Here is a 27,546-nt window from a genome sequence, read left to right on the forward strand (position 1 = left end):
GTTACCAACATAGTTCAACAATTTCTAACTGCTCAATTTACAAAAACGTAGCATTTTTGAGGGGTTTTGATGGATTTGGCGCCCCTATATTTGAAATCAGAATCGTAAAACTATGAAAAATTTAAAAAAGTTTCATCGATATGTTTAGAGACATCATGGTTAAGTAAAAAATATTCCTAACTGCTCAAGTGACCAACAGAGGGATTTCTGAAGGGTTTTGGTGGATCTGGCATCCCTACATTTGTAATTAAAGAATAATAGAACTGTGAAAACTACAATTTCACAAAAACTGCATGAGTTTATATTTAGCAACTGAGTTTATATTTAATTAGACTAAGATCGCAAGTTTTGTTGTTACAAACATAGTTCAACGATTTCTAGCTGCTCAATATACAAACAGAGGTGTTTCCGAGGGGTTTTGGTGGATCTGGCGCCCCTATATTTAAAATCATAGAATATTAGAACTGTGAAAACCAAAACATTTTAGCCAATATTTTCAGACGTATCAAGGTTAGGGGGGGAAATGATTTCTAACCCCTCAAGTGACCAACAGAGGGATTTCTGGGGGTTTTGGTGGATCTGGCACCCTATATTTGAAATCATAGAATAATGGAACTGTGAAAACTACAATTTTTACAAAAACTGCATGGGGTTTGGATTTAATTAGACAAAAATCTCAATTTTCGTTGCTACAAATCTAGTTCATTAATTTCTAACAGCTCAATTTACAAACAGAGGCATTTCTGAGGGGTTTTGGTGGAACTGGCGCCCTTTTAATTGAAATCATTGAATATTGGAACTGTGAATACCACAATTTTACAAAAACTGCATAGAGTTTGTATTCGATTAGACTAAGATTGCAAGTTCGTCATTACAAATCTAGTTCATTGATTTCTAACAGCTCAATTTACAAACAGAGGCATTTCTGAGGGGTTTGGTGTATCTGGTATAAAATCATAGAATAATCTTTCTTCAGCTTAATCTCTTTATTCATCAAGGGTTGCCACAGAGGAATTAACCGCCAACTATTCCAGCATATATTTTATACAGCGGATGCCCGTTCAGCTGCAACCCAGTGCTGGGAAACATCCATACACGCTCATTCAGACACACTACAGCTAATTTAGTTGATTAATTCCCCTATAGCGCATGTGTTTGAACTGTGGGGGACACTGAAGCACCCGAAGGAAACCCACTGCAACACGGGGAGAACATGCAAACACCACACAGAAACACCAACTGACCCACCCGGGACTCGAATCAGCGACCTTCTTGCTGTGAGGCCACAGTGCTAACCACTGCGCCACCGTATCGCCCTTATTAAAATATTAAATTTATTATGATTATTATTTTTATTTATTTATTTATTTTGCATTTATCCTGACCCCACACACACACATCTGTGCATCTGAAGGGCCAAACGTGAAATCAGGATTGAAAGCTGGAACTATTTAATTTCATGCTAGCGCTGATAGCTGCGGGTCAGACCACCAGAGCGCTAGTTCTTAACAAGCTAATAACCACCAACAGCTCCACATATTCAGCATTCAGTCTGCATAAACCACTTCACATACTCAAGATCCTTTATTTTACTTGTCTTTCAATACGTTCATCTGTGTTGTGTTCTAGACTACAACATTCCGAATGATTTCACTTCATGATCTACGCAATTCACTTTCTAAATTTCTGAATAGTATACGTAATCAAACGTCTAATATAAGTGGACAACTGGATGGTTTAATTAGCGTACACACAGTAAACACTACAGGAAGACATATTTAGGCAAGTTAATTCCCTACAGTGTTCACAACACAATTTATGATATAATCTCTTACGCCTGTTTCACACCGCAAGCGTCAGCGGCGCGTGAGCAGAGCGTGAGCAGCGCGTATGTCGAGCAGTAGCAGCACGCAGGCGTTTGCCTTTCACACCAGCTGCGTCTGCAGCGCGCAGTTCTTCGGCAGCTGCTGCAGAGATCAATCTATCTCTGTCTATTCTATCTAGTTACCCATGTCTCTCTATATACAAATACACCTTTTAAACTTTTCATATGTCCAGCGGCAGAATAACAGCTCGTTAATTCATGCTCGTGCAGATGATGAGACGGACAAAAGTTACCAATGCATGCCATTATTTTACTTATTTTCGTGTTGTCAGATTCACAGTGCAAACAGCTCCCGGTAGGAATAACTCGAGTGAACATAAAACAAAGCCGATTTAAACTTTCTTTTTCTGCTCAGCTGCACAGAACACAGCGAGCTCACATCATCCAGCATGCGTGTCGAACTACACTACCCACAATATACTTCGCTATGGACTACAAATCCCGTAAATATTCTATTTCCCCTCTCCTACAACACTAGTGTGCAACTTAAGCAAAACTGATACTAAAATAGTTTTACATTTGGTTTTGTAGTTCGGGCCTAAATAAATGTTTGTTGCCGTTTTTAATCGTTTTAAGTTCATTTGAATGACTATATATAAACCATTTGACATTATTAACGTATTTATTGGGTAAAATTGCTACTTTTTACTGACATTCAATGTGTTTTGGTCATTATCAATGCACTGTCACTTTAATTGAGCGTGAGCAGCGCGTCAAAAATAGACCCAGCGCCGAAACTATCGCTGCACTGCTGCTTCGGCGACGCTCACGCCTCGCTCTGACGCGCTGCTGCTGCGTGCGGTATGAAAACTCTAATCTGTTAACATGGACGCCGAAAACACACGCGCTGCTCACGCTCTGCTCACGCGCCGCTGTTGCTTGCGGTGTGAAACAGGCGTTATGCTGTGTTTACAGCAGACACGGAAGAAGCATCAAGTACAAGTGATGAGCGTGGTGCAAATGGTGCGAATTTCGCCAATGCCGTGGCGTAAATTGAGCGTTTTACACGTTTGACGCACATTTCACACAAATCACTTAAGTTCAAAAATTTTAACTTAAGCGGACATTCACATTTATTTAACCAATCAGGAGCTTGCTCTTGTGGTGGCGTGATTATGACGTAGTGCCTGTTGTTGGTGTCCCAGGGAAAATCCTCCAGCAAACACCGACAACAGTTCATCAAACTGGGCTCGGCTCAGTCAGAAGCACCGTTAAAATCTCCATCATCCAGGTTGAGTTTCTGAGCTCACAGGGCTGGTGCACCTCTGAAAGGATCTTGTGGACTCAGATCCAGACCTAAACATATCGACACTTTTTTAGCTTTCATAAAGCGCATAAACACAGCTATTCTCTCAATGTATTCTGTTAGCCATTTAGCAATGAGGCTACAGTCACCGGGCAGACAGAAGCCCTGCCCATGACGCGAATCCGCGTCTGTTCTAAAGTGAATTTGACGCAAATGATGTGGGATTTGATGTGCGAATGAATCAGATTTGACACGCGAATGAAGCAAGTAAACTTAAATGTTCATGCGTCTATTTATACGCGAATAACGTGATTTATCCGTGCGCTCTGCGTCTGGTGTGAACACAGCATAAGATTACACATTTATGGTAACGTAAATGGATAACTTTTGTATTACTTTTGTGCTAACCCTTATTTGATGTCACATATACTGAAGTTGTGTAAAATAATATGTAATCTAATATGTAATCCATAAAAAGTAACTGTAGTCGGATTACAAGCATTTTAAAAAGTAGTTTACTTTAATTACAAGTGCTTGATGTTTGGAAATAATCGCGATGTGTGTGTGTATACGCAGCTGAGTGGATTATATATAAATTGTAATCAGTTACTTATTACAAAACAAAATGTGTAGTCAGTAATATAATCCCTTAGATTATGGTAATGTAATCTGACTATTTATGAATTACTTTTGGATTACTTTTATGCTAACCCTTATTTGATGTCACAAATATTGAAGTTGGATAATCTTGTACTTGCCATTGTATTGTAATGTAATGTAATCCAAAAAAAAAGTAACTGTAGATGGATTACAAGTATTTTAAAGAGTAGTTTACAATAATTGCAAATACTTTTGGAATAATCTAGATTAGATACTGGGTGTGTGTATACAGCACAACAAAATTTGTAGTCAGTGTTGTAATCTCTTAGATTACACATTTATAGTAATGTAATCTGTCTACCTTTGGATTACATTTAGATTACATTTGTGCTAACCTTAGATTATGGTAATGTAATCTGACTATTTATGGATTACTTTTGGATTACTTTTATGCTAACCCTTATTTGACGCCACAAAAATTTAATTTAGAAGATCATTTACTTACTACCATAGTGTAAAATAATATGTGATTTAATATGTAATAAATAAAAATGTAACTGTAGTCAGATTACAAGTAGTTTATAAAGTAATTTAATAACAAGTGCTTGATGTTTGGAAATAATCACGATGACACTGTGTGCATGCGTGTGTGTGTGTGTAGAACTGAGTGGAGTACTTTTGAATTGTTCTCAGCTATTATTTATAAAACAAAGTTTATATAACTCCTTATATTACGCGTTTATGATAATGTAATCTGACTACTTATGGATTACTTTTACATTACTTTTATACTTTTAGATTACGTTTGTGCTAACCGAAGATCTATTTTTTTTTATCTGTCTGTTGCGTTCGTCCATTATCCGCGCAATCTGAATCTTGTGTAGTCAGTAATATAATCCCTTAGATTATTGTAATGTAATCTGACTATTTATGGATTACTTTTGGATTACTTTTATGCTAACCCTTATTTGACATCACAAATATTGAATTTAGAAGATCATTTACTTACTACCATAGTGTAAAATAATATGTAGTCTAATATGTAATCCATAAAAATGTAACTGTAGTCGGATTAAAAGTAGTTTATAAAGTAATTTACTCTAATAACAAGTGCTTGATGTTTGGAAAAAATCACGATGACACTCTGTGTGCATGCGTGTGTGTGTGTGTGTGTGTGTGTGTGTGAGATGATTACTTATGAATTGTTCTCAGCTATTAATTATAAAACTAAATTTATATAATTCCTCAGATTACACGTTTATGATAATGTAATCTGACTACTTATGGATTACTTTTACATTACTTTTATACTTTTTGATTATGTTTGTGCTAACCTAAGATCTATTTTTTTACCTGTCTGTTGCGTTCATCCATTATCCGCACAATCTGAATCTTGTGTAGTCAGTAATATAATCCCTTAAATTATTGTAATTTAATCTGACTATTTATGGATTACTTTTGGATTACTTTTATGCTTACCCCTTATTTGACGTCACATATATTAAATTTAGATGATCTTGTACTTACTACCATAGTGTAAAATAATATGTAATCTAATATGTAACCCATAAAAATGTAACTGTAGTCAGATTACAAGTAGTTTATAAAGTTGTTTACTCTAATTACAAGTGCTTGATGTTTGGAAATAATCACGATGACACTCTGTGTGCATGCGTGTGTGTGTGTGTGTGTGTGAGATGATTACTTATGAATTGTTCTCAGCTATTAATTATAAAACTAAATTTATATAATTCCTTAGATTACACGTTTATGATAATGTAATCTGACTACTTATGGATTACTTTTACATTACTTTTATACTTTTAGATTACAATTGTAACCGAAGATCTGTTTGTTTTTACCTGTCTGTTGCGTTCGTCCATTATCCGCGCAATCTGAATCTTTTTCCTCCCCATGACTTCTGTCTGTTTTTTCCTTCCTCTTCCAAAAGTACAGTCCACACTCGTCTCCTTCTCCTTCCTCTGTCGTTCCTCAGCGCAGTCTTTCCTCTTCACTCGTTCCGCTCACTGTAAAGACTCCGGCTTTCGTTCCTGAACACACAAACACACACACAGATCTCTATCAGAAAAATAGTGTGTTTCACTTAGTGCTCCAATGCGTGAAGAAACAGAGCGTTCTGGTTAACAGCGGCCAAAAATAAGAGTTTCTTGGAAGAGGAATAACAACAAATGATGTAGTTACTGTAATGGGATTCCAGTCATTTAGATCAAATCCTGTGTAAAATATGCATTTAGCATCTAATAAAACATTATTCTTATATGGGTTTGCATACAAAGAGTCCTGGAGATCTTAGTTTAAGGCATTGAGCTCAACTTTCAGCAAGATCTTATGTAACTTTAAGCTTTTTCAGACGTGTAATCCATATAAAGCTCCTTTAGCCACTAGTCGACGGTGATGTCCAGCTCACGCTTCTCCAACTAGCTGATCAGGCTGGATGTGTGTATGTGTGTATGTCAGGATGAGCCTTAAATCACAAGTTAATGCAGGACATCTTGTGTCTGCGCTGATGAAAGCCGTTTATGCCGTTTGTGAGCACAGAATCAATCCAGATAATAAATATGTAAATAAAAGTATATTAAAAAAAGGGAATCTTTAAATAACACGATTAAATTGTAAATATTTTTATTATATAAAGTAATAAAAGTACTTGCTATTAAATTACATGTTAAAACAATATTAATAATTAATTAAAAACACCTATATTGAGTATCGTTTATATATTTTTTAACAAATTCAAATTAAAATACTGCTTCAAATATCATTTAAATGCTAATTTCAAAAATTGTATTCACTTAAAAAAAGAAAATAACTACGATGGCTTATATAAAATACTGTTTACAATAAAACAAAAGATAATATTAGCTAATGCTGATGTTTTTTTGATGACAACTTGAAATAAAAAATTACACATAACACAAAATAAACAGTAACTGCTTCCAAAAATGCCAATAATTTATTTGGACAATGATGCAAATATTGTGAATAACATATTTTTTTTACAGTATTTTTTTCTAAGGGAATGGAATAAATGAAATAAATAAATGAATACAATAAAATAAAATGCAATAAATCAAAATGCAATAAATAAAATGCGATAAAATAAACTGCAAAATGCAGAAACACAATAAATAAATATTCGGGAAAAAAAATCTATAAAATAAATGGCAACAAAATTAAATGCATTAAACTAAAAAGCAAAAAAATGAACTGCAATAAAATAAAATGCAATAAAATAAAATTGCAATGAAAATAAAATGCAATAAAATAAAAATAATAAAATGCAAACTAAAAATCGCAGTAAATAAAATAAAATTCAATAAAATGCAATTAAATAAAAATGCAATAAAATGAAAAAATCTATAAAATTAATTGCAACAAAATAAAATGCAATAAAATATACAGCAAAAAATAAACTGCAATAAAATGCAATAACATAAATTAAAATAAAATAAAAATAATAAAATGCAATAAAAAACTAAAACCGCAATAAATAAAATAAAATTCAATAAAATAAAATGCAATAAAATAAAATGGCACAAAATAAAATTAAATAAAATTAAATAAATTCTACTTAACACATGCATTGAACCAAAGCCTGAATTTTTCAGTCAGGGAATTGCCAGGTAAATCAGTGAAATTATAAACATGCTCTCACAGGAACTGGACAAGCTGAGGCAAAACGTCTTGGAGGTCAGATGTGGTCATGTGTGAGTGTGTGTGTGTTTTTCCCCATGTGCCGAACAGATAAAGACGGTGAGAGAAAGAGCAACAATCTAGGATCAGGATCTCCAGAGAGCAATAAACACAACATTAAGACACTCTGTTAATCCCACGGACAGATATCTGCCGTCCTGTGTAGAGCGGTATGCTGCCAGCGAAATAAACCAGCGCCCAGATAACAGCGAGATTTGAGACGGGCTCATGAGGGGACACTAGACCCTCGACAACTTCCAGAGAGAGCCACTGAGACCTCCTAGTGAGCCGTACTGTGGTCAAAAACACAAGCTGAGAGGGAAAGTGTTGCTCATGGCTGCTGAATTAGTAGAAAATGATGCATTAGGTCTGGATTTTTAAGTTCAGAAAAATATACTAAGTAGGCCTTACATGCACAAACATAAGTGTGAAGAAATACAATTACAGCAGTAAGCAGTATATTTCTGACAATAATCAAAAACACATTGTCCTGATTAAAATCACAGATTATTCTTTCATACCTAATAATCAATCATATATTAAGATCATGTTCTATGTGGATTTTTCATACTGTTAATATATCAAAATATGCATCGATAGCACTTCGTTTAGACACATAAATAAATGAAATAAATGAAATAAATAAATAAATACATAAATAAACATATATATATATATTTATTTGCTGATATATATATATTATACAAATATATATATTTGTTTATTTATGTATTTATTTATTTATTTCATTTATTTATATACATAAATAAATAAATAAATAAATAAATAAATAAATAAATAAATATAAATAAATTAATAAATATACATAAATAAATAAATAAATAAATATAGATAAATTAATAAATATACATAAATAAATAAATAAATAAATAAATAAATAAATAAATAAATAAATAAATAAATAAATATAAATATACATAAATAAATAAATTAATAAACAAACAAATAAATAAATAGATAAATAAATAAATAAAATACATAAATAAATACATAAATAAATAAATATCAGAGCATTGACAACAATCAGCTAGATAAGCTTATACTAGTAAATGTTAATGCTTTAATGAATGTTTAAAATAAAATCAAACATAAAACAAACTAAACAAGAAATGCTTCCGAAAGTTTACAATAATTATTTTGGATAATAATGTAATTAGTTGAAAAATAACAATGAAAATATTAACATTGACTACTAATGGAATGTAATAAATGGAATAAAAGCTATAAAAAATACACAATTAAATATATACAGCAGGGAAAATAAGTACTGAACACGCCACCATTTTTCTCAGAAAACCTATTTCTAAAGGTGCTGATGACTTGCAGTTTTCCTCAGATGTTGGTAACAACCAAAGAAATACATATATGCAAAAAATAATAATAATTAGCTTATAAATGAAGTTCTTTTTAATAAAACAAAATGACGCAATGAATAAATATGAAACACATGAAGAAAGGCAGGTGTAGTTTGGCAGTGTAAGTCCAGACAGCAGCTGAAATCTCTCAGCAGTTCTTCAGCAAGCCTCTGCCCTTCCTCAGTGTAAAAAAAAACTCTCCAACCAGCGTTCAGAGACAGCCTTGGCTAACATCAGCTCACACAGTAGAGATTGGAGCCTGGACAACTTCATTATCACCATCTTTCAGGGCATGAGAAGCGCTGAAGACGTGCCAGGCGGCAGAAAAACATGTCGGATCACGTCAGAGCAGATCCTCAGAGGACACTCAGACGCTCCTCATTAAAACAACAGCAGCAGATCTGACGGACAAACACATAACACGGGGAGAACATGCAAACTCCACATTGAAATGCCAACTGACCCATCTGTGACTCAAACCAGCGACCTTCTTGCTGTAAGGTGCAAACCACTGAGCCATTCTGTCTGGCCTGACTTATTAGTTCATTCATTCATTTTCTTTTCGGCTTAATCCCTTTATTAATCCAGGGTTGCCACAGCGGGATGAACCGCTAACTAATCCAACACGCGTTTTATGCAGCGGACGCCCTTCCAGCTGCAACCCATCTCTGGGAAACATCCAGACACTCATTCAAACTCATACACTACGGACAATTTAGCCTACCCAATTCAGCTGTACCGCATGTCTTTGGACTGTGGGGGAAACCAGAGCACCCGGAGGAAACTCCCCACATGGAGAACATGCAAACTCCACACAGAAATGCCAACTGACCCAGCTGAGGCTCAAACCAGCAACCTTCTTGTTCACCCTACTTATTAGTAACACTGATAGACGGTGCATGCATAAGTCCAGTGGCCTTCAAACACACGTTGAAGAGCACTTGTATCACCTCCATCTCTGTGCTGACTATCAAGGGAGCGAGTGAGCGAGAGCAGTGGCCGTCAGGAGACCGTCTCAATCAGAGCCGGAATAAGGACGAGTCGCTCTCTACACACCCACGAAACTTCCCAAGGACAAAGAGGAGAAGCGTCTGTGCTTCTGAATGAGGGGTTAGTCGTACCACAGAACCAGAGCAGCTCCCAGACGCCCCGCTGTATTTCCCAGATCATCCCGAACATGCAGCCGCAGGCAGGACACGCTAAAAGGACAGGCTACTGACGCACGATTAGTAGAGATTATGCGGAGAGAAGATTTTCTTCAACGCATTTCTAATCATAATAGTTTTAATAACTGATTTCTTTTCTCTTTGCCATGATGACAGTAAATAATATTACACTAGATCTTCTTCAAGACACTTGAGCTGCGTCCCAAATGGCACACTATACACTATGCACTCATGCACTATGTACTTATGCACTTACACACTCAAGAGGGTAGTATATGTGTGTAGTGTCGTCCCAAATGGCACACTAATATTTTTTTACTAAGCGGAAATTCAAACCGTTTGCCTGATGACATTTGACGGTTGCCAAATCATTGAAGTAAACGGCCGAATTATCAAATAATACCTGCCGTGAGTGTTGCCGCAATCACTATCGGGAGGCGCTATAATCACTCTCGTAAAAGAATTTTGCTTTCACCATCCAAATTAAATAAAGTTATTCAACATGTGCGTCCGATAGCTCCGCCCCCTTCCGCTACGTAAGCAAACCTGCGGTGGTTGAGTGTGTGAAGTGTCCATCATTACACACTTCGTTTTAGCGGCTGAATGAGTGCATCATCCGGGTAATTAAAGTGCACTTATTATTTTTAGTGTTTTCAGTGTGAACACACTACTTACACTGTTTATACTACAAAATGGCGTAGAATAGTGCATAAGTATGCGATTTGGGACGCAGCTTAGTATTCAGCTTAAAGGGGCATATAAAGGCTTCACTAGGGTAATTAGGGTAAAGTTAGGGTAATTAGGCAAGTCATTGTATAACAGTGGTTTATTCTGGAGACAATCCAAAACTAATATTGCTGAAGGGGGCGAATAATATTGACCTTAAAATGCCTTCAAAACAATTAAAAACTGCTTTTATTCTAGCCAAAATAAAACAAATAAGACTTTCTCCAGAAGAAAAAATATCATCAGACATTCTGTGAAAAATATCTCACGCCAATTCGTAACTTTTTGATTTCGTGGCTAATTCATATGAATTTGTACGGTCTAATTCGTACAATTTAGTACGATTTGCTCAACTTCCAATGACGGTTGGGGTTAGGGGTGGGGTTAGGTGCCACGCCTCCTTTTTAAAAATCGTATATTTTCGCACGACTGAACTCGCACGAATCAGCCACTAAACTGACAAAACGTAAAATACTTACGTTTCCTTGTGAGATCAGGCTGGAAAAATTCCTGAATCTGTTCAACATCACTTAGGAAATTTTTAAAATTAAATAGAACTTCACAGAAGGGCGAATAACTCCTTTAGTAATGTAATTTGCCTATATTACAGTGTTTCTTAAAATAAAACATTAACTAATTCAAGATATTTCCACTGAAACAGTCACACACTTACAAGAGATTATACTATTCAGCTTTCAATAAGACAATATGTTGTGTTTTATGGCAGAGGTTCTCAAAGTGGGGGTCGGGACCCCCCGAGGGGTCGCGGGACAATAAAGGGGGGTCGCCTGGTGATATTCAAAAATCAATGAATTTTTATTAAACCTTAAGACTTACTGTATTTTATCAATAACCTACTAAAGAGAAAAAAATAGTCGTTTATAGTTACTATAAACTATATAGTTACTATAGTAGCTTATAGTTACTAGTTCTATTGGATTGCGACTTCTCGGGTAATTACATTATACTAAAGGCACAGCAATACTGTCAGATGCAGCAGATTTTATAACACCAAGTTAAACTTTCTAGCCCATTTACAGCACTGACATACATAAAAAACAAAAAACAAAGAATAGACTTGGGTCTATTGGTGTGTGTGTGCATCATTGCATACAAGCTTTCTGTATTTATAACCACCACCTCAGAGAATATTGGGGGTCACGAGTCACTGGCATTGTCATTTTAGGGGTCGCGTGCTGAAAAGTTTGGGAACTCCTGTTTTATGGTATAGAAAAACATTTAATTTAGTGGTGGACCGTTATCAGCGTTAACGCGAGACTCTTATCGAGCAAAAAAAAAAATATATCGTCGTAATCTATTCTCAAAGTTGGGTTGGGAGCTGGGTTTATTCCACAGAGAGTCAGGACCTCGGTTTAACGTCTCATCTGAAAGACGGCGCTCACTGAGCAGTATAGAGTCCCCTTCACTATACTGGGGCGTTAGGACAAACAGACTGCAGGTTGGGCGCCCCCTGCTGGCCTCACCAACACCACTTCCGGCAGCAACCTAGCTTTCCCATGTGGTCTCATCCAGGTACTGACCGGGCGCCGCCCTGCTTAGCTTTAGTGGGCGACCATGTGAAAGTTGCAGAGAGCTAGCTGCCGGTTATTAATTAAATTGTAATATTTGGTGCACATAATGAGAATATTAAATGGAATAAAAATGTTTGGTGCACGACATGACATTAATTAAACAAATATACAGTTGAAATCAGAATTATCAGCCCCCTTAAATTATTCGCCCCCTGTTTATTTTTTTCCCAATTTCTGTTTAACGGAAAGAAGATGTTTTCAGCACATTTCTAAACATAATAATTTTAATAACTCATCTCTAATAACTGATTTATTTTATCTTTGTCATGATGACAGTAAATAATATTAGCCTAGATATTCTTCAAGACACTTCTATACAGCTTAAAGAGACATTTACAGGCTTAACTAGGGTAATTAGGGTAACTAGGCAGGTTAGGGTAATTAGGCAAGTTATTGTATAACAGTGGTTTGTTCTGTAGACTATCGAAAAAAATATATAGCTTAAAGGGGCTAATAATTTTGTCCTTAAAATAGTGTTTAAAAAAGTAAAAACTGCTTTCATTCTAGCCGAAATAAAAAAAACAAATAAGACTTTCTCCAGAAGAAAAAAATATTATCAGACATACTGTGAACATTTCCTCGCTCTGTTAAACATAATTTGGGAAATATTTAAAAAAGAGAAATAAAATCAAAGGGTGGCGAATAATTCTGACTTCAGCTATATGTGGTGTATATGGAGTATGGAGATATAACAATAACAGAAAAAATATTAATTATTTTTGCTTACAGTAGAATGTCATTGAAAACTAAATATATCTTAAATTGAGCGTATTTGCTGATATGATTTGCATATATTACTGAGTTTCTTAAAATAAACATTAACTAATTAAAGATATTTCCACTGAAACCCGCTCTGCTGCACTTCCTCATAAACCCACACTGCAAAAACAATTGAAAACGCTCGTCTTACTCAGAGTTTTTGCCTTGTTTCTAGTTTAAATATCTACAGATTATAAAATCAAGAAGCAAACCATATAGTCTTGTTTTAGGAAATAATATGCCAAAATTAAGCAAGCTAAATAGTTACGTTTTTTTTTATTAAAACAAGCTAAATAGTCTGCCAACGGGGTAAGCTAAATAATCATTTACCAAATAGAAAAAAATACCCAAATGATGTTGAACAGATTAAGGATTTTTCCACAGTATTTCCTACAGTATTTCTTCTTCTGGAGAAAGTCTTATTTATTTTATTTTGGCTAGAATAAAAGCAGTTTTTAATTGTTTTAAAGGCATTTTAAGGTCAATATTATTCGCCCCTTCAGCAATATTAGTTTTGGATTGTCTCTAGAACAAACCACTGTTATACAATGACTTGCCTAATTACCCTAACTTTACCATAATTACCCTAGTTAAGCCTTTATATGTCACTTTAAGCTGAACACTAGTGTCTTAAAGAAGATCTAGGCTAATATTATTTACTGTCATCATGGCAAAGAGAAAAGAAAACAGTTATTAGAGATGAGTTATTAAAACTATTATATCTAATGTGTTGAATAAAAATCTTTTTTTCCATTAAACAAAAATTAAGGATATAAATAAACAGAGGTGCGAATAATTCTGTCTATCAGCAACACTTTGGTTAATAATCTGACAAAATCCTCCACAAGCTCGCAGGCTTTTTTCATAGTTGGATGATCATTTGCATGGCTTCCTTTTGCTGTCGAGATGTGTGTCACACAGCTGTGTTTTCAGTGTGTGTGTGTGTGTGTGTGTGTGCGTCACATTTGCGCTTCACCGCTAACCGATACCCGCTGCCAACTGAAACTCTGCGGCCATTCATAGCCGCATGCTAAGATATCACTTCTCTTTTCTAATACATTAATTTAAATGCTCTTAGCTAATGATGGTAAAACCATGATACGCCATAGGTGCTCATTTAAATATGCGAAAATCAAACCAAAATCACACTTTTAACATTTTTTTTTAGCATCACAAGCTAATTATAAACAGATCTGACATGTGCTATTTTATTAGTGTGACTCAATGTTTGCTCAAGTTCCATGCACATAGTAGAAAATATCTGTTAAATAATAAGTCCAGTATGTCATGATGCAGGTTTTTTTGGTGTATTTTCGGTGGTGTATTGCTTTATGGGATGTTGATCTGTGCTCTGTCCAATTTTGATGTTATAAGTTCAACTCTACAGTTTAACAATTTGACTTTATTGGCATTTTAAGTAGTTTGAAATAATAATATAATGTATAAGAAACAATATCTATAGCAATAACTAGCCGGGCTTCCAGCTAACTCTATGAAGCCTCTTCAGCTGCTTAGCAGCACGAGTGGTCTTCAATGAACCTAAAAGAGCACATGTCACTCCGCTGCTCATCCGTTTGCACTGGCTGCCAGTTGCTGCTCGCATCAAATTCAAAGCTCTGATGTTTGCTTACAAAGCGACTTCTGGCTTTGCTGCTTCTTATCTGCTTTCACTTCTGCAGATGTATGTGCCCTCCAGAAACTTGCGTTCTGTGAATGAACGTCGCCTCGTGGTTCCATCCCAAAGAGGGAAGAAATCACTTTCCCGAACGTTTGCGATCAATCCGCCCAGTTGGTGGAATGAACTCCCTAACTGCATCAGAACGGCAGAGTCACTCGCTGTCTTCAAGAAACCACTAAAAACTCAACTATTTAGTCTCCACTTTCCTTCCTAATCTGCAACTCCCTCTCTGACTCCTCCACTAACTGCAAAAAAATAAATAAATAAATTACTAATGTTTTCCTTCTTACACTTTACACACCTGAAACTCGCCTACAGCACTTATCCATTGTTGCTCTTATAGTTGTGTAAATTGCTTCCTTGTCCTAATTTGTAAGTCGCTTTGGATAAAAGCGTCGGCTAAATGAGTAAAATGTAAATGTAAAAAGCGATCTGTTCATTAGCTACTACAGCAGGGTAGTTTTCCAGATCTACCTGAGCTCAAACTCCCCACTCGCCTTGCAAACGGTAGGAAGCCCCGGGCTCGAGGATCTTATGAGCTCAGGGACAGCACGCCAAACAAGCCTTATAAACAATCATCAGCTAAGTGTGAACTCTTGAAACGGTGTTTGTTGCGTAATATATGTAACCCCTCTTAGTTCGAATGTTCTGTTTTTTTAGTAATGATCACGTGAAAGCAGTTTAGCTGAGCACATTCACTTATTAGGGTTCATATCACTTTCAACTGAGAAAATGGCTGGCTGACTCCACCCTGTATACCCCCTTTATCACCTGTAGGCGTCTATCTTTCTCCATAATGTGTTATACAGCTTAACAATGAACATAGGATTTTGATTTAATTAGAACAAATATTTTTAACCAAAAATAAGTATTTTGACAACAGTCACACTTAAATTTATGGTTTCTTTTTTTTCCCCGTTACATATACACTAACTCAGACAATAGAGCAATGCAAACTATCACACGTTCATAAAAGTCACTTTTTCCAATTTTTCGCCATCAAAAGAAAGAAAATAAAGATTTTTTTTAAATTATTTATTTGTAATAATTAAAGAAAATAAAGATTTTTTTAATTATTTATTTGTAATAATTAATGTTTTTAAAATTTCAGCACTACCAAAATTTTGGTTTTATGCCTAAACACACTATGGGCTCTATTTTGACGGTCCATGCGCAAAGCGCAAAACGCAGGGCGCAAATGCTTTCAGGGCGTGTCAGGACGCGTTTTTGCTAATTTAAGGACGGGAAATCTGCCTTGCGCCTCTGCGCATGGTCTAAAAGGTTTGAGTTTATTTTCTTAATGAGTTATAGGTGTGTTTTGAGAATAAACCAATTAGAGTCTCATCTCCCATTCCCTTTAAGAGCCAGCTGCGTCACGCCAAGAGCGCATTCGCTATTTACAGGACGCAAAGTAAGTCTAAGTGAAAAAAATGAGCATTGCAAACAGTTAACAGTGTTTTAACAGAAAACTGTTAAACAGAGCATCTACTGCGTGAGAATGAGAGATAATGGATCACTTTCACTTTCGCTCTTGGATAGGGAAACCTTTACAGACATCAATTAGTCTATAAATAAATAATTTTGTTTGTTAAGCGCAAATATTCGTTTCAAAACTATTTCTAAATTCAGTTCTAATTTCCAGCAAACGAATAAATTAATAATAATAACAAAATGTGCTCAAAAACCTGAGTTATTTCCTAAAACACATGCTGTGCCCCATATGGTCTAAAACCTGACAGGTGGACAAATCTAAGCTTGTTTTTAATAAAACAAATATAAATATGGATATAATAAATAATACTGCTAATAATAATGACATTATACAAAAGCAAATTGTTATGAACTGAAAAAGCCTCCCGAGATGAAGAAGACATAAAAGCAGTGATTTTTCATATTTATGTAGGCTAGAAAATAATATGTTTTGTAATAATTTAATCCTTTATATTTATATTCTATATCTATTCTTATTATATCCTATATATATCCTTAATATTTACATTTTTTCATATGTAAAGATATTTGTCTATTGCTCTCTTGTGCATATTAAGCAGTGTGTAAGCAAGGTGCAACTCTGCGCTGGAGTTTAGACCGGGTTAGTTTTGGTCTAATGAAAAATCTATTATAGTTTCTCAAAATAGCGACGTGCCAGCGGTCCGCCTCAGAACGCCTTCATTTTTAGAGCAGAACACCTATGGGCGCACATATGAGCGCTAATGCATTTGCTATTTAAACAGTGTAGCGCAACGCCTCAAAACCACTCTTACGCCAAGCTTAAACTACCAAAAGACTACTGCGCCACGCCTTGCGCCACACTGCACCGGGTGTATGATAGGGCCCTGTATGTTACTTGCAAATGCAAGCCCAGCTGTCTTTAGTTATGTTTCCATCCACCTTCTTTATACACCTATTTTTATATTTTTCAAACTTTTGCTTTTCGCATATAAAAAATGTGTATGTAAATGCCAAGATGTGCATATAGTGGAGAAAATAAGTATTGAACACGTCACCATTTTTCACATAAAACTAAAGGTGCCGTTGACCTGAAATGTTCCCTGAAATGTTTATAATAACCAAAGAAATCAATATATGCAAAGAAAACAAAACTAGTTTACAAATGAAGCTCTGTGTAATAAAATGAAATGACACAGGGAATAAATATTGAACACATGAAGAAAGGAAGGTGTCGTTCGGCAGTGAAAGCCCAGTCAGCAGCTGAAATCTCTCAGTAGTTCTTCAGCAAGCCTCTGCCCTTCCTCAGTGTAAATGAATATCAGCTGCTTCAGTCCAACATCTACATCAGCAGGAGGATGAAGATGAATTCAGGGTGGACATTTCAGCAAGACAATGATCCAAAACACAGCCAAGGAGACTCTCGGATGCTTTCAGAGAAAGAAAATCAAGCTGTGGAATGGCCTAGCCAATCACATGACCCGAATGCAATAGAAAATAGAGAATAAAGCTCAGATTTGATAGTCGAGACTCACAGAAGCATCAAGATTTGGACTCTCTGTTGAAGTCTGTGAGAAACTCACACCTGAGCAATTCTCCATATGAGAGGCGTCTTTAAGCTGTCGTCATTAAACAAGCCTTTTATATAAAGTATTAAACACATTTTAGGAGTATTTGCTCCAGTTTATCAGGAAGAGATGATGTTCTTTGTTTCTCATTGGATGGAAACGCTGCATCGTTCACTAATGTTTTATGCCATATTACAGTTCGCACACAAGTCCAATCCGCATCTTCAGATGGAAACACAGCTAGTGGTTCATGTCTGGGAAAAGAATGAAGTGTCTTTGTCAGGTCCTCCAGCTGGTTGGCTTCGACATCAGTGCTGATTTTTCTGGCAGAACCTCCAGGACTTTGCTCTCACGCAGCAGGTAAATGACCTGAAGAAAGCGGGCGGCCACTTGTGCCTCTGATCCTCTGAATTACGCCCTGAGGTTTAATATTTAATTCTGTGGTTTGTTCAAATCCTTAACCTCAAGTATCAGATGCTGCTCTCTAATAAAGGAGGATTTGCTAATGGACTGAGATGCTGACAGAGAGCTGCATGAAGAACACTGACATTTTCTAGCATTATAATTAAGTGGCGACATGGTGGCTCAGTGGTTAGCACTGTTGCCTTACAGCAAGAAAGTCTCTGGTTTGAGTCCCGGCAGGGTCAGTTGGCATTTCTGTGTGGAGTTTGCATGTTCTCCCCGTGTTGGTGTGGGTTTCCTCTGGGTGCTCCGGTTTCCCCCACAGTACACACACATGCGCTATAGGGGAATTGGGTGAGCTAAAGCTTGGTTGGCCGTAGTGTATGAGTGTGTGTGTGTGTGTGTGTGTGAATGTGAGATGGGTGTTTCCCAGTACTGGGCTGCCTGTGGAAGGGCATCCGCTGTGCAAAACATAAGCTAGAATAGTTTGTGCTTTATTCTGCTGTGGCGACCCTTGAAAAATCAGAGACAAAGCCGAAGGAAAATGAATGAATAAATGCTAAATACTAAAATAAATAAATAAACAAATGGAGATATTCAAAATTGAAAGGGACAGTTCACTCAAATAATTACATTTCCTCATTTTGTACTTACAATCTAGCTAAACGGTGACAGAATTAGCTTTTTTTTTTAGGTGAAATGTTCCTTTAGTTCACGCAAAAATGGAAATTCTGTCATCATTTACTCACTATTTGCTTGTTTAAAAACCTTTATTAGTTTCTTTCATCTGTTAAACACAAAAGATGTTTGAAGAATGCTGGAAACCTGTAACCATTGACTTCCATAGTATTTGTTTTTAATGAAAGTCAATGGTTACAGGTTTTCAGCATTCCTCAAAATCTCTTCTTTTGTGTTCAACAGGGGAAAGAAACTCACAAGGGTTTGAAAGCACTTGAGGATGGATTAATAGTGAGTAAATATTCATTTTTGGGTGAACTATCACTTTAAAAGCATGTTATAAAGGCAAAATATATTCAGTATAACCTCATGTTCAACAATGAAAGAAATCCATTGATCTGCGAGTAACTTATGACAGAATTAGCATTTCTTGGGTTAAAATGTCCATTTCAAGGGATAGTTCACTCAAAAATTAACTCATTTATTTGTTTCAAACCTTTTTGAGTTTATTTCATCTGTTGAACACAAAAGAAGATAATTTGAAGAATGCTGGAAACCTGTAACCATTGACTTCCATAGTATTTGTTTTTAACGAAAGTCAATGGTTACAGGTTTTCAGCATTTTTAAAAATCTTTTCTTTTGTGTTCAACAGGGGAAAGAAACTCACAAAGGTTTTAAAGCATGTGAGGATGCATTAACAGTGAGTAAATATTCATTTTTGGGTAAACGATGCCTTTAAAAGCTGTATATATTCAGTATAACCTCATTAGTGTTCAACAGTGAAAGAAACTCAGTGGTGTGCGAGTTGAAATGTCTATTTAAAGGGATAGTTCACCCAAAAATCAAACTCATTATTTATTTGTTTCAAACCTTTTTGAGTTTCTTTCATCTGTTAAACAAAAACAAAGATGTTTTGAAGAATGCTGGAAACCTGTAACCATTAACTTCCATAGTATTTGCTTTTAATGAAAGTCAATGGTTACAGGTTTTCGCCATTCTTCAAAATCTCCTCTTTTGTGTTCAACAGGGGAAAGAAACTCATAAAGGTTTGAAACCACTTGAGGATGCATTAACAGTGAGTAAATGTTATTTTTGGGTGAACTATCACTTTGAAAGCATGCTATAAAGACAAAATATATTCAGTATAACCTCATTAGTGTTCAACAATGAAAGACCTCAGTGGTGTGTGAGTTGAAATATCTATTTAAAGGGATAATTCACCCAAAAATCAAACTCATTATATATCTGTTTCAAACCTTTACGAGTTTCTCTCATCTGTTAAACACAAAAGAAGATGTTTTGAAGAATGCTAGAAACCTGTAACCATTGACTTCCATAATATTTGCTTTTTCTACAACGAAAGTCAATGGTTACAGGTTACCAGCATTCTTCAAAATCTCTTCTTTTGTGTTTAACAGAGGAAAGAAACTCATAAAGGTTTGGAAAACTCAATAAGTGGTTATTGTTTCCCATTGGTGAATCTCATTTCAGTTGATCCGCCCCCCACACCAGTAAACACAAATCAAAGTAGAGATACTGCTGATTCGAGATTACGAGAAGACTTTATATTGTGAAGATTTTAAGGAGTTGTGCTTGGCTAGATGTGTTTATCTGAGTATAATAGGAGCTGGAGCTGATCTGGGTGTGGGTGTTTACAGCAGCATGGGAACTCTCTCACGGGGAGGATGTGACGTGGAAACTCAGGATTATTGTAAACCAAAACCAGGATGACGGCAGGTTTTCATCCCCCTCACACTCCCCCTCACACACTTCCTCTCCAAAACACACTGCAGCACTAAAAATACAATCAACTTTCTACCCCAAACAACACACAAACGCAGGGGCTGATCTTGACGGCTTATTATGACTGCTTCATTTCATATTATATGACAGGTCTGCTGTATGCTTGATTCTGATTGGTTCATTCTAAAGTGTGCCGTTATATATTGTCAGAGAATCCACAACTAAAGTAGTTCCAGCAGGTTTTGAGCACATTACAGCTCTATGATCATCACTACGCTGAATGATTTCAGTTATTTTACAGATGCTAATGGTCTAATCTGATTCAGTGATCTATGCTAAGCTAAGCTAAGATAAAAGTGTTCCTGTCAGACTTAGTATAGTTATATTTCTGTTGGATGCTTGACTCTGATTGGCTGATGAAGGTCCATTCTAAGGTGTGCCGTTATTTATTGCCAGATAAACGCAACGATAAATTAGTTCCGGCAGGTTTTGAGTGTATTACAGCTCCATATCACTACGCTGAATTATTTCAGCTATTTCACAACTAGAGGCTAATGGTCTAATCTGATTTAATGATCTATGCTAAGCTAAGCTAAAATAACTGTCAGACCTGGTTATATGTCTGTTGAATGCTTGATTCTGATTGGCTGATGAGCATTCGAAGGTGTGCCGTTATGATAAATGCATAGCTAAAGTAGTTCCGGTAGGTTTTGAGTGCATCACAGCTCCGAATCACTACGCTAAATCATTTCAGTTATTTGATAGCTAAATGCTAATGGTCTAATCTGATTCAATGATCTATGCTAAGCTAAGCTAAAGGTGATCCCTTCAGAACTGGTTATATTTCTGTTGAATGCTTGATTCTTATTGGTTGATGAGCATTCTAAGGTGTGCTGTTATTATTTTCTGATAAATGCACAGCTTAAGTAGTTCCGGTAGGTTTTGAGTGCATCACAGCTCCGTATCACTACGCTAAATCATTTCAGTTATTTGAGAGCTAAGTGCTAATGGTCTAATCTGATTCAATGATCTATGCTAAGCTAAGCTAAAAGTGATCCCTTCAGACCTGATTATATTACTGTTGAATACTTGATTCTGATTGGTTGATGAGCATTCTAAGGTGTGCCGTTATTTACTGTCAGATAAACGCACAGCTAAAGTAGTTCTGGCAGGTTTTGAGTCCATCACAGCTCCGTATCACTACACTGAAGGATTTCAGTTATTTGAGAGCTAGATGCTAATGGTCCAATCTGATTCAATGATCTATGCTAAGCTAAAAGAGATCCCTTCAGATCTGGTTATATTTCTGTTGAATGCTCGATTCTGATTGGCTGATGAGCATTCTAAGTTGTGCTGTTATTTATTGTCATATAAACGCACAGCTAAAGTAGTTCCGACAGGTTTTGCGGGCATTACAGCCCCATATCACTACACTTACCAATTTCAGTTATTTGGCAGCTAGATGCAAATGGTTTAATCTGATTCAATGATCTATGCTAATCTAAAATAAAAGAGATCCCTGCAGACCTGGCTATATTTCTGTTGAATGCTTGATTCTTATTGGCTGATTACGGTTTATTCTAAGGTGTGCCGTTATTTATTGCCAGATAAACGCACAGTTAAAGTAGTTCTGGCAGGTTTTGAGGAGATTATCGCTCCATATCACTACGCTGAATGATTACAGTCATTTCAAAACTAGAGGCTAATGGTCTAATCTGATTCAATGATCTATGCTAAGCTAAGCATGTTTCCGTCAGATCTGGTTATAGTTCTGTTGAATGCCTGATTCTGATTGGCTGACGAAGGTTCATTTTAAAGTGCGCTGTTATTTATTTTCAGATAAACGCACAGTTAAAGTAGTTCCGGCAGATTTTGAATGCATTAAAGCCCCATATATTAGGGCTGAATGATTTGAGTTATTTCACAGCTAGAACAGTCAAAAATCACATCGAAATGAGATGTTCAAGAAAGAGTGCTACACACAGGAGCATTTATAGGACAAAAACATGACAAATGTCTCAAATACAACATACAAACAGGGGTTTTAGCTGTGGAGAGCAGAGTATAACTAGAATAATCGACTCCGAGCCATTGAATTATTAGAAAATAATGCACACCTTTAGAGTAACAGCCAAAAACACAACCTCGAATGTGTATTATTAACCTAATAATTCTTATTTAGTTTCTTTTTAAACGTAGAAAGAAAAATAAACATACATCTAGTAATAGTGGGCCTATATTTCATGACGTTCATACACTTTCAAAAATTTTAAAGAGGCAGTTCACACAAAAATAAAAACTTCTTCCTTATGTTGAACACAAAAGAAGATATTCTGAAGAATGTTTAAGAAGAAAAAAACACAAAATGGAAGTCAATGGCTGTTCTTCCCTCGCATTTTTCAGCATATCTTCATTGGGTCTTTTTTACACAGAGTTTGGAACAAGTTAATGTTGAGTAAATGTAAATTTTAGGGTGAACTATCCCTTTAAAACGTATAACTACAACACTGCCAGTCTTTCTAAGCCTTCATTTAAAATATAGTGCCTTCAAACGCAAAGCAGAGACGCTCGTCTTCTCTAGACGCTCATTTTGAAAGCAAACCTCATTGTGGGAATTGTCGGAAAAAGTCTGACACATAATCAAAGAACAAACTTACACGATGCGAGCAACATGGTCAGGCCTGAAAAAGGCCACAAACATGCAAGTCTGCGACAAGCGTACATGGGTCGCGCCTCTGTAATTTTGAGGATGGAGAAAATTTGAGGTTTTGGGCTACAATCAGTGCTATATTTAGGCAATATGGCATGAGATGTTCACCATATAGCACAGCCTAAAGCGACTTAACGAGAAAGTTCATCCACAAATGGGAATTAAAACTTATTGAAAGACACTAAAGATGATGAACACTGGGCTTTAAATAATTCTACTGTAAAAGTATTAGCAACTTCAGATTCACACGGACTTTAATCCAACAGGCACAACTCATTTGCTTTCCAAACAGTCTTTAATAAACACCCAAAATGTCAGATATTATATTTAGGAGGTATTCAATAACACACAGACACACTAATCGAAGACAACTGAACAAACAAAGGCTATGAATACCAAGGCAAATAGGCAGGGAACTAAACCAGACACAGGTGCCAATCATTGGTAACCATACTAACAAAGTAACCATTTAGGAAGACGGCGTTCAACTACAATGTAGAATATGAAAATGGAGACAAAAGTCACAGTCAACAAAAATCAAGGCTGCGTGTCAATCAGCTCCCATGTGCACTAGTCAGGGCACTTAAAAAGGTACAAGTAAAATATCTAATATGCATCTTTATGATACCAATATCAACCCTTTAGGTATTAATATGCATCTTGAAGGTACCAATATTAACCCTTTGGGTACTAATATGTGTTTTTGAGGTACAATATTAACCCTTTGGGTACTAATATTTATTTATTTTTATTTATTTATCAGGATCCCCATTAGCCACTACCAAGGTAGTGGCTATTCTTCCTGGGGTCCATCGAACATAACACAAAATTACATTAATACACAACAACAAAGACTAATAAAAACATTAAAATACAAAATTCCTACATAACATCCAAATCAACAATCCACTTAATATTGTTCCATAAAATATTTTTTAAATGATTTTTTAAACCTCCTTTTACTTGTTACAAAGCATGTAATGTCTGACGGCAATTCATTCCATATTTTCATTCCTCTATACATCACAGTACGTTGCTTTGCATTAGTTTTTGAAGTTTATGTGTCTTTAAGTTACAATATTAACCCCTTGGGTACTAATATGTGTCTTTAAGTTACAATATTAACCCTTTGGGTACTAATATGTGTCTTTAAGTTACAATATTAACCCTTTGGGTACTAATATGTGTCTTTAAGTTACAATATTAACCCTTTGGGTACTAATATGTGTCTTTAAGTTACAATATTAACCCTTTGGGTACTAATATGTGTCTTTAAGTTACAATATTAACCCTTTGGGTACTAATATGTGTCTTTAAGTTACAATATTAACCCTTTGGGTACTAATATGTGTCTTTAAGTTACAATATTAACCCTTTGGGTACTAATATGTGTCTTTAAGTTACAATATTAACCCCTTGGGTACTAATATGTGTCTTTAAGTTACAATATTAACCCCTTGGGTACTAATATGTGTCTTTAAGTTACAATATTAACCCCTTGGGTACTAAAATGTGTCTTCAAGTTACAATATTAACCCTTTGGGTACTAATATGTGTCTTTAAGTTACAATATTAACCCCTTGGGTACTAATATGTGTCTTTAAGTTACAATATTAACCCCTTGGGTACTAAAATGTGTCTTCAAGTTACAATATTAACCCTTTGGGTACTAATATGTGTCTTTAAGTTACAATATTAACCCCTTGGGTACTAAAATGTGTCTTCAAGTTACAATATTAACCCTTTGGGTACTAATATGTGTCTTTAAGTTACAATATTAACCCTTTGGGTACTAAAATGTGTCTTTGAGGTACAATATTAACCCTTTGGGTACTAATATGTGTCTTTGAGTTACAATATTAACCCTTTGGGTACTAAAATGTGTCTTTAAGTTACAATATTAACCCTTTGGGTACTAAAATGTGTCTTTAAGTTACAATATTAACCCTTTGGGTACTAAAATGTGTCTTTGAGGTACAATATTAACCCTTCAGGTACTAATATGTACCTTTAAAATACCAATATTAACCCTTTAGGTACTAATATGTGTCTTTGAGGTATAATATTGACTCTTTAGGTACTAATATGCATCTTTAAGGTACCAATATCAGTTCTTTAGGTACTAATATGTATCTTTGAGGTACAATTTTAACCCTTTAGTTAGAAATATGTGTCTTTAAGGTGCAATATTGACCCTTTAGGTACTAATATGTATCTTTGAGGTACAATATTAACCCTTCAGGTCAAGGGCAGAGTGGCCATAGGGAGAACCAGGACATTTCTCGGTTGCCTGATGGTCAATCTGGCCTGCCACCGTGACTCTGACCTGTAAAGCATTAGCATTAACCCAACCTTAGGTATTAATATGTATCTTTAAGGTACAATATTAACATTTAGATACTAATTTGTGTCTTTAAGTTACCAAGATCAATCCTTTAGGTACTAATATGTATGTTTGAGGTACAATATTAACCCTTCAGGTACTAATATGTATCTTTAAAGTACCAATATTGACCCTTTAGGTACTAATATGTGTCTTTAAGGTGCAATATTGACCCTGTAGGTACTAATAAGTGTCTTTAAGGTGCAATATTAACCCTTAAGGGTATTAATGTGTATCTTTAAGGTGCATTATTAACCCCTTAGGTACTAATAAGTTGGCGTGAAAACAGAATTTACAATGTTTACTTTGCTAGCTCACATTGTTATTCTGAAGGTAAACAATTAATCAATGCAGTAGCAAAAAAAAATGCTACTTTTGGTCAAAACAAAACTTCAAAGTTTGACCATTTACTTCCGCATTTCCTTCCTTTATTCAAGAGAGACAATTTAATAACTTTCAATCTTCTACTACAATATCTAATCCTTGACATTTAAACCAAGGTTCATGCTAGTTCTCCATGAGAGCTGTATAGCTGGTAAACAGGTGTTTCACATAACATAATGTATTTTCGCATGTGTGAAACACTGTATGAACCAATCAGCATGCAGAAATGAAACCATCAAGTTTACAGGCTGAAGACCTCAGGAGGTCAAGAATGCCCAGTTGTCCTGTAACAGACACCTGGCTTGGGATTCTTGCTGAAAAGACGCTGTTTGGAAACCTGTCGAATTACAGATGCCACAACAACCAAGTCCAGAACAGGCTATTGACCCCACATGAAAGCATTCTAGTCATTTACAGTAAATACTACAGTGTTTCTGAAGCATACTATAGTCAAGCACGTTAATAAATCTGTTGTGGTGATTCTATAGTTGCTATGGTAACACAACAACTATAGCGATTTAAACAAATGACCCAATACAGTGGTTTTCTACAACTATTTAACCAACAGACGGAAGTGTTGTTTTAACCCAATGTTGGGTCAAGTCAAACAAAAACACAAAAGTTAATTTTATGCATTAATTTTAAATATTTTTTTGCCAAACTCCTAGGTTGTGTTTGTCCAAATTTGACCCATTGCTGGGTTAACAAAACCGAGTAAAATAATATGAATATTTAACTAATATGAACAGACTGAAGTGTTTTAACCCAATGTTGGGTCAGACATGGAAAAACCCAATATAGAGTTAATTTTATGCATTAAATTTAATTGACTGTTTTTAGCCAAACTGTTGGGTTGTGTTTATTTTATTAAACCAAGTCTGGGTCAAATGTGGACAAAGTAAATTGATGTGACTATTTAACTAATATGAACAGACTGAAGTGTTGTTTTAACCCAATATTGGGTCAAATATGAACAAACCAAATAGAGTTCATTTTTTACATTAAATTTAAATGACTTTTTTGCCAAACTTTTTGGGTTGGGTTCATCCACATTTAAGCCAGTCTTGGGTAAATAAAACTGTGTAAATTAATATAAATATTTAACTAATATGAACAGACTGAAGTGTTGTTTTAACCCAATGTTGAGTCAAGAATGAACAAACCCAATAGAGTTAATTTAACACATTAAATTTAAATGACTTTTTTAGCCAAACTGCTGGGTTGTGCTTGTCCACATTTGATCCAGTCTTGGGTTATTAAAACAGTAAATTAATATAAATATATAACTAATATGAACAGACTGAAGTGTTGTTTTAATCCATCACTGGGTTAAACGTGAACACAAAGAGAATTTTATACATTAAATTTAAATGACTTTTTTGTCAAACTGTTGGGTTGTGTTTGTCCACTTTTGACCCAGTTTTGGGTTAATAAAACTCCAGTGGCGTCTGAGTGGACGCAGTATCTGTTACCTCGAAACCCACAA

General features: G+C 35.5%; 1 protein-coding gene across 18 annotated transcripts in view; it reads right to left on the bottom strand.

The window, feature by feature from the left end:
* Positions 1-27,546, bottom strand: part of mef2ca (myocyte enhancer factor 2ca) — a 128,712-nt gene that overhangs the window by 61,822 nt on the left and 39,344 nt on the right. For 14 of the 18 annotated variants that reach the window (XM_073913507.1, XM_073913503.1, XM_073913502.1 and 11 more), the window contains one exon: positions 5,594-5,782. In XM_073913507.1, coding sequence (XP_073769608.1) covers positions 5,594-5,647 — 54 coding nt within the window. In that variant the 5' untranslated portion in view covers positions 5,648-5,782. Of the gene's footprint in view, positions 1-4,567; positions 4,624-5,084; positions 5,143-5,593; positions 5,783-27,546 lie in introns of those variants that run through there. The other 4 variants (XM_073913510.1, XM_073913506.1, XM_009305680.5 and 1 more) reach the window with 2 other exon arrangements.

Source organism: Danio rerio, chromosome 10 (assembly GCF_049306965.1).
Source record: "Danio rerio strain Tuebingen ecotype United States chromosome 10, GRCz12tu, whole genome shotgun sequence".
Classification (NCBI taxonomy): Eukaryota; Metazoa; Chordata; class Actinopteri; order Cypriniformes; family Danionidae; genus Danio; species Danio rerio.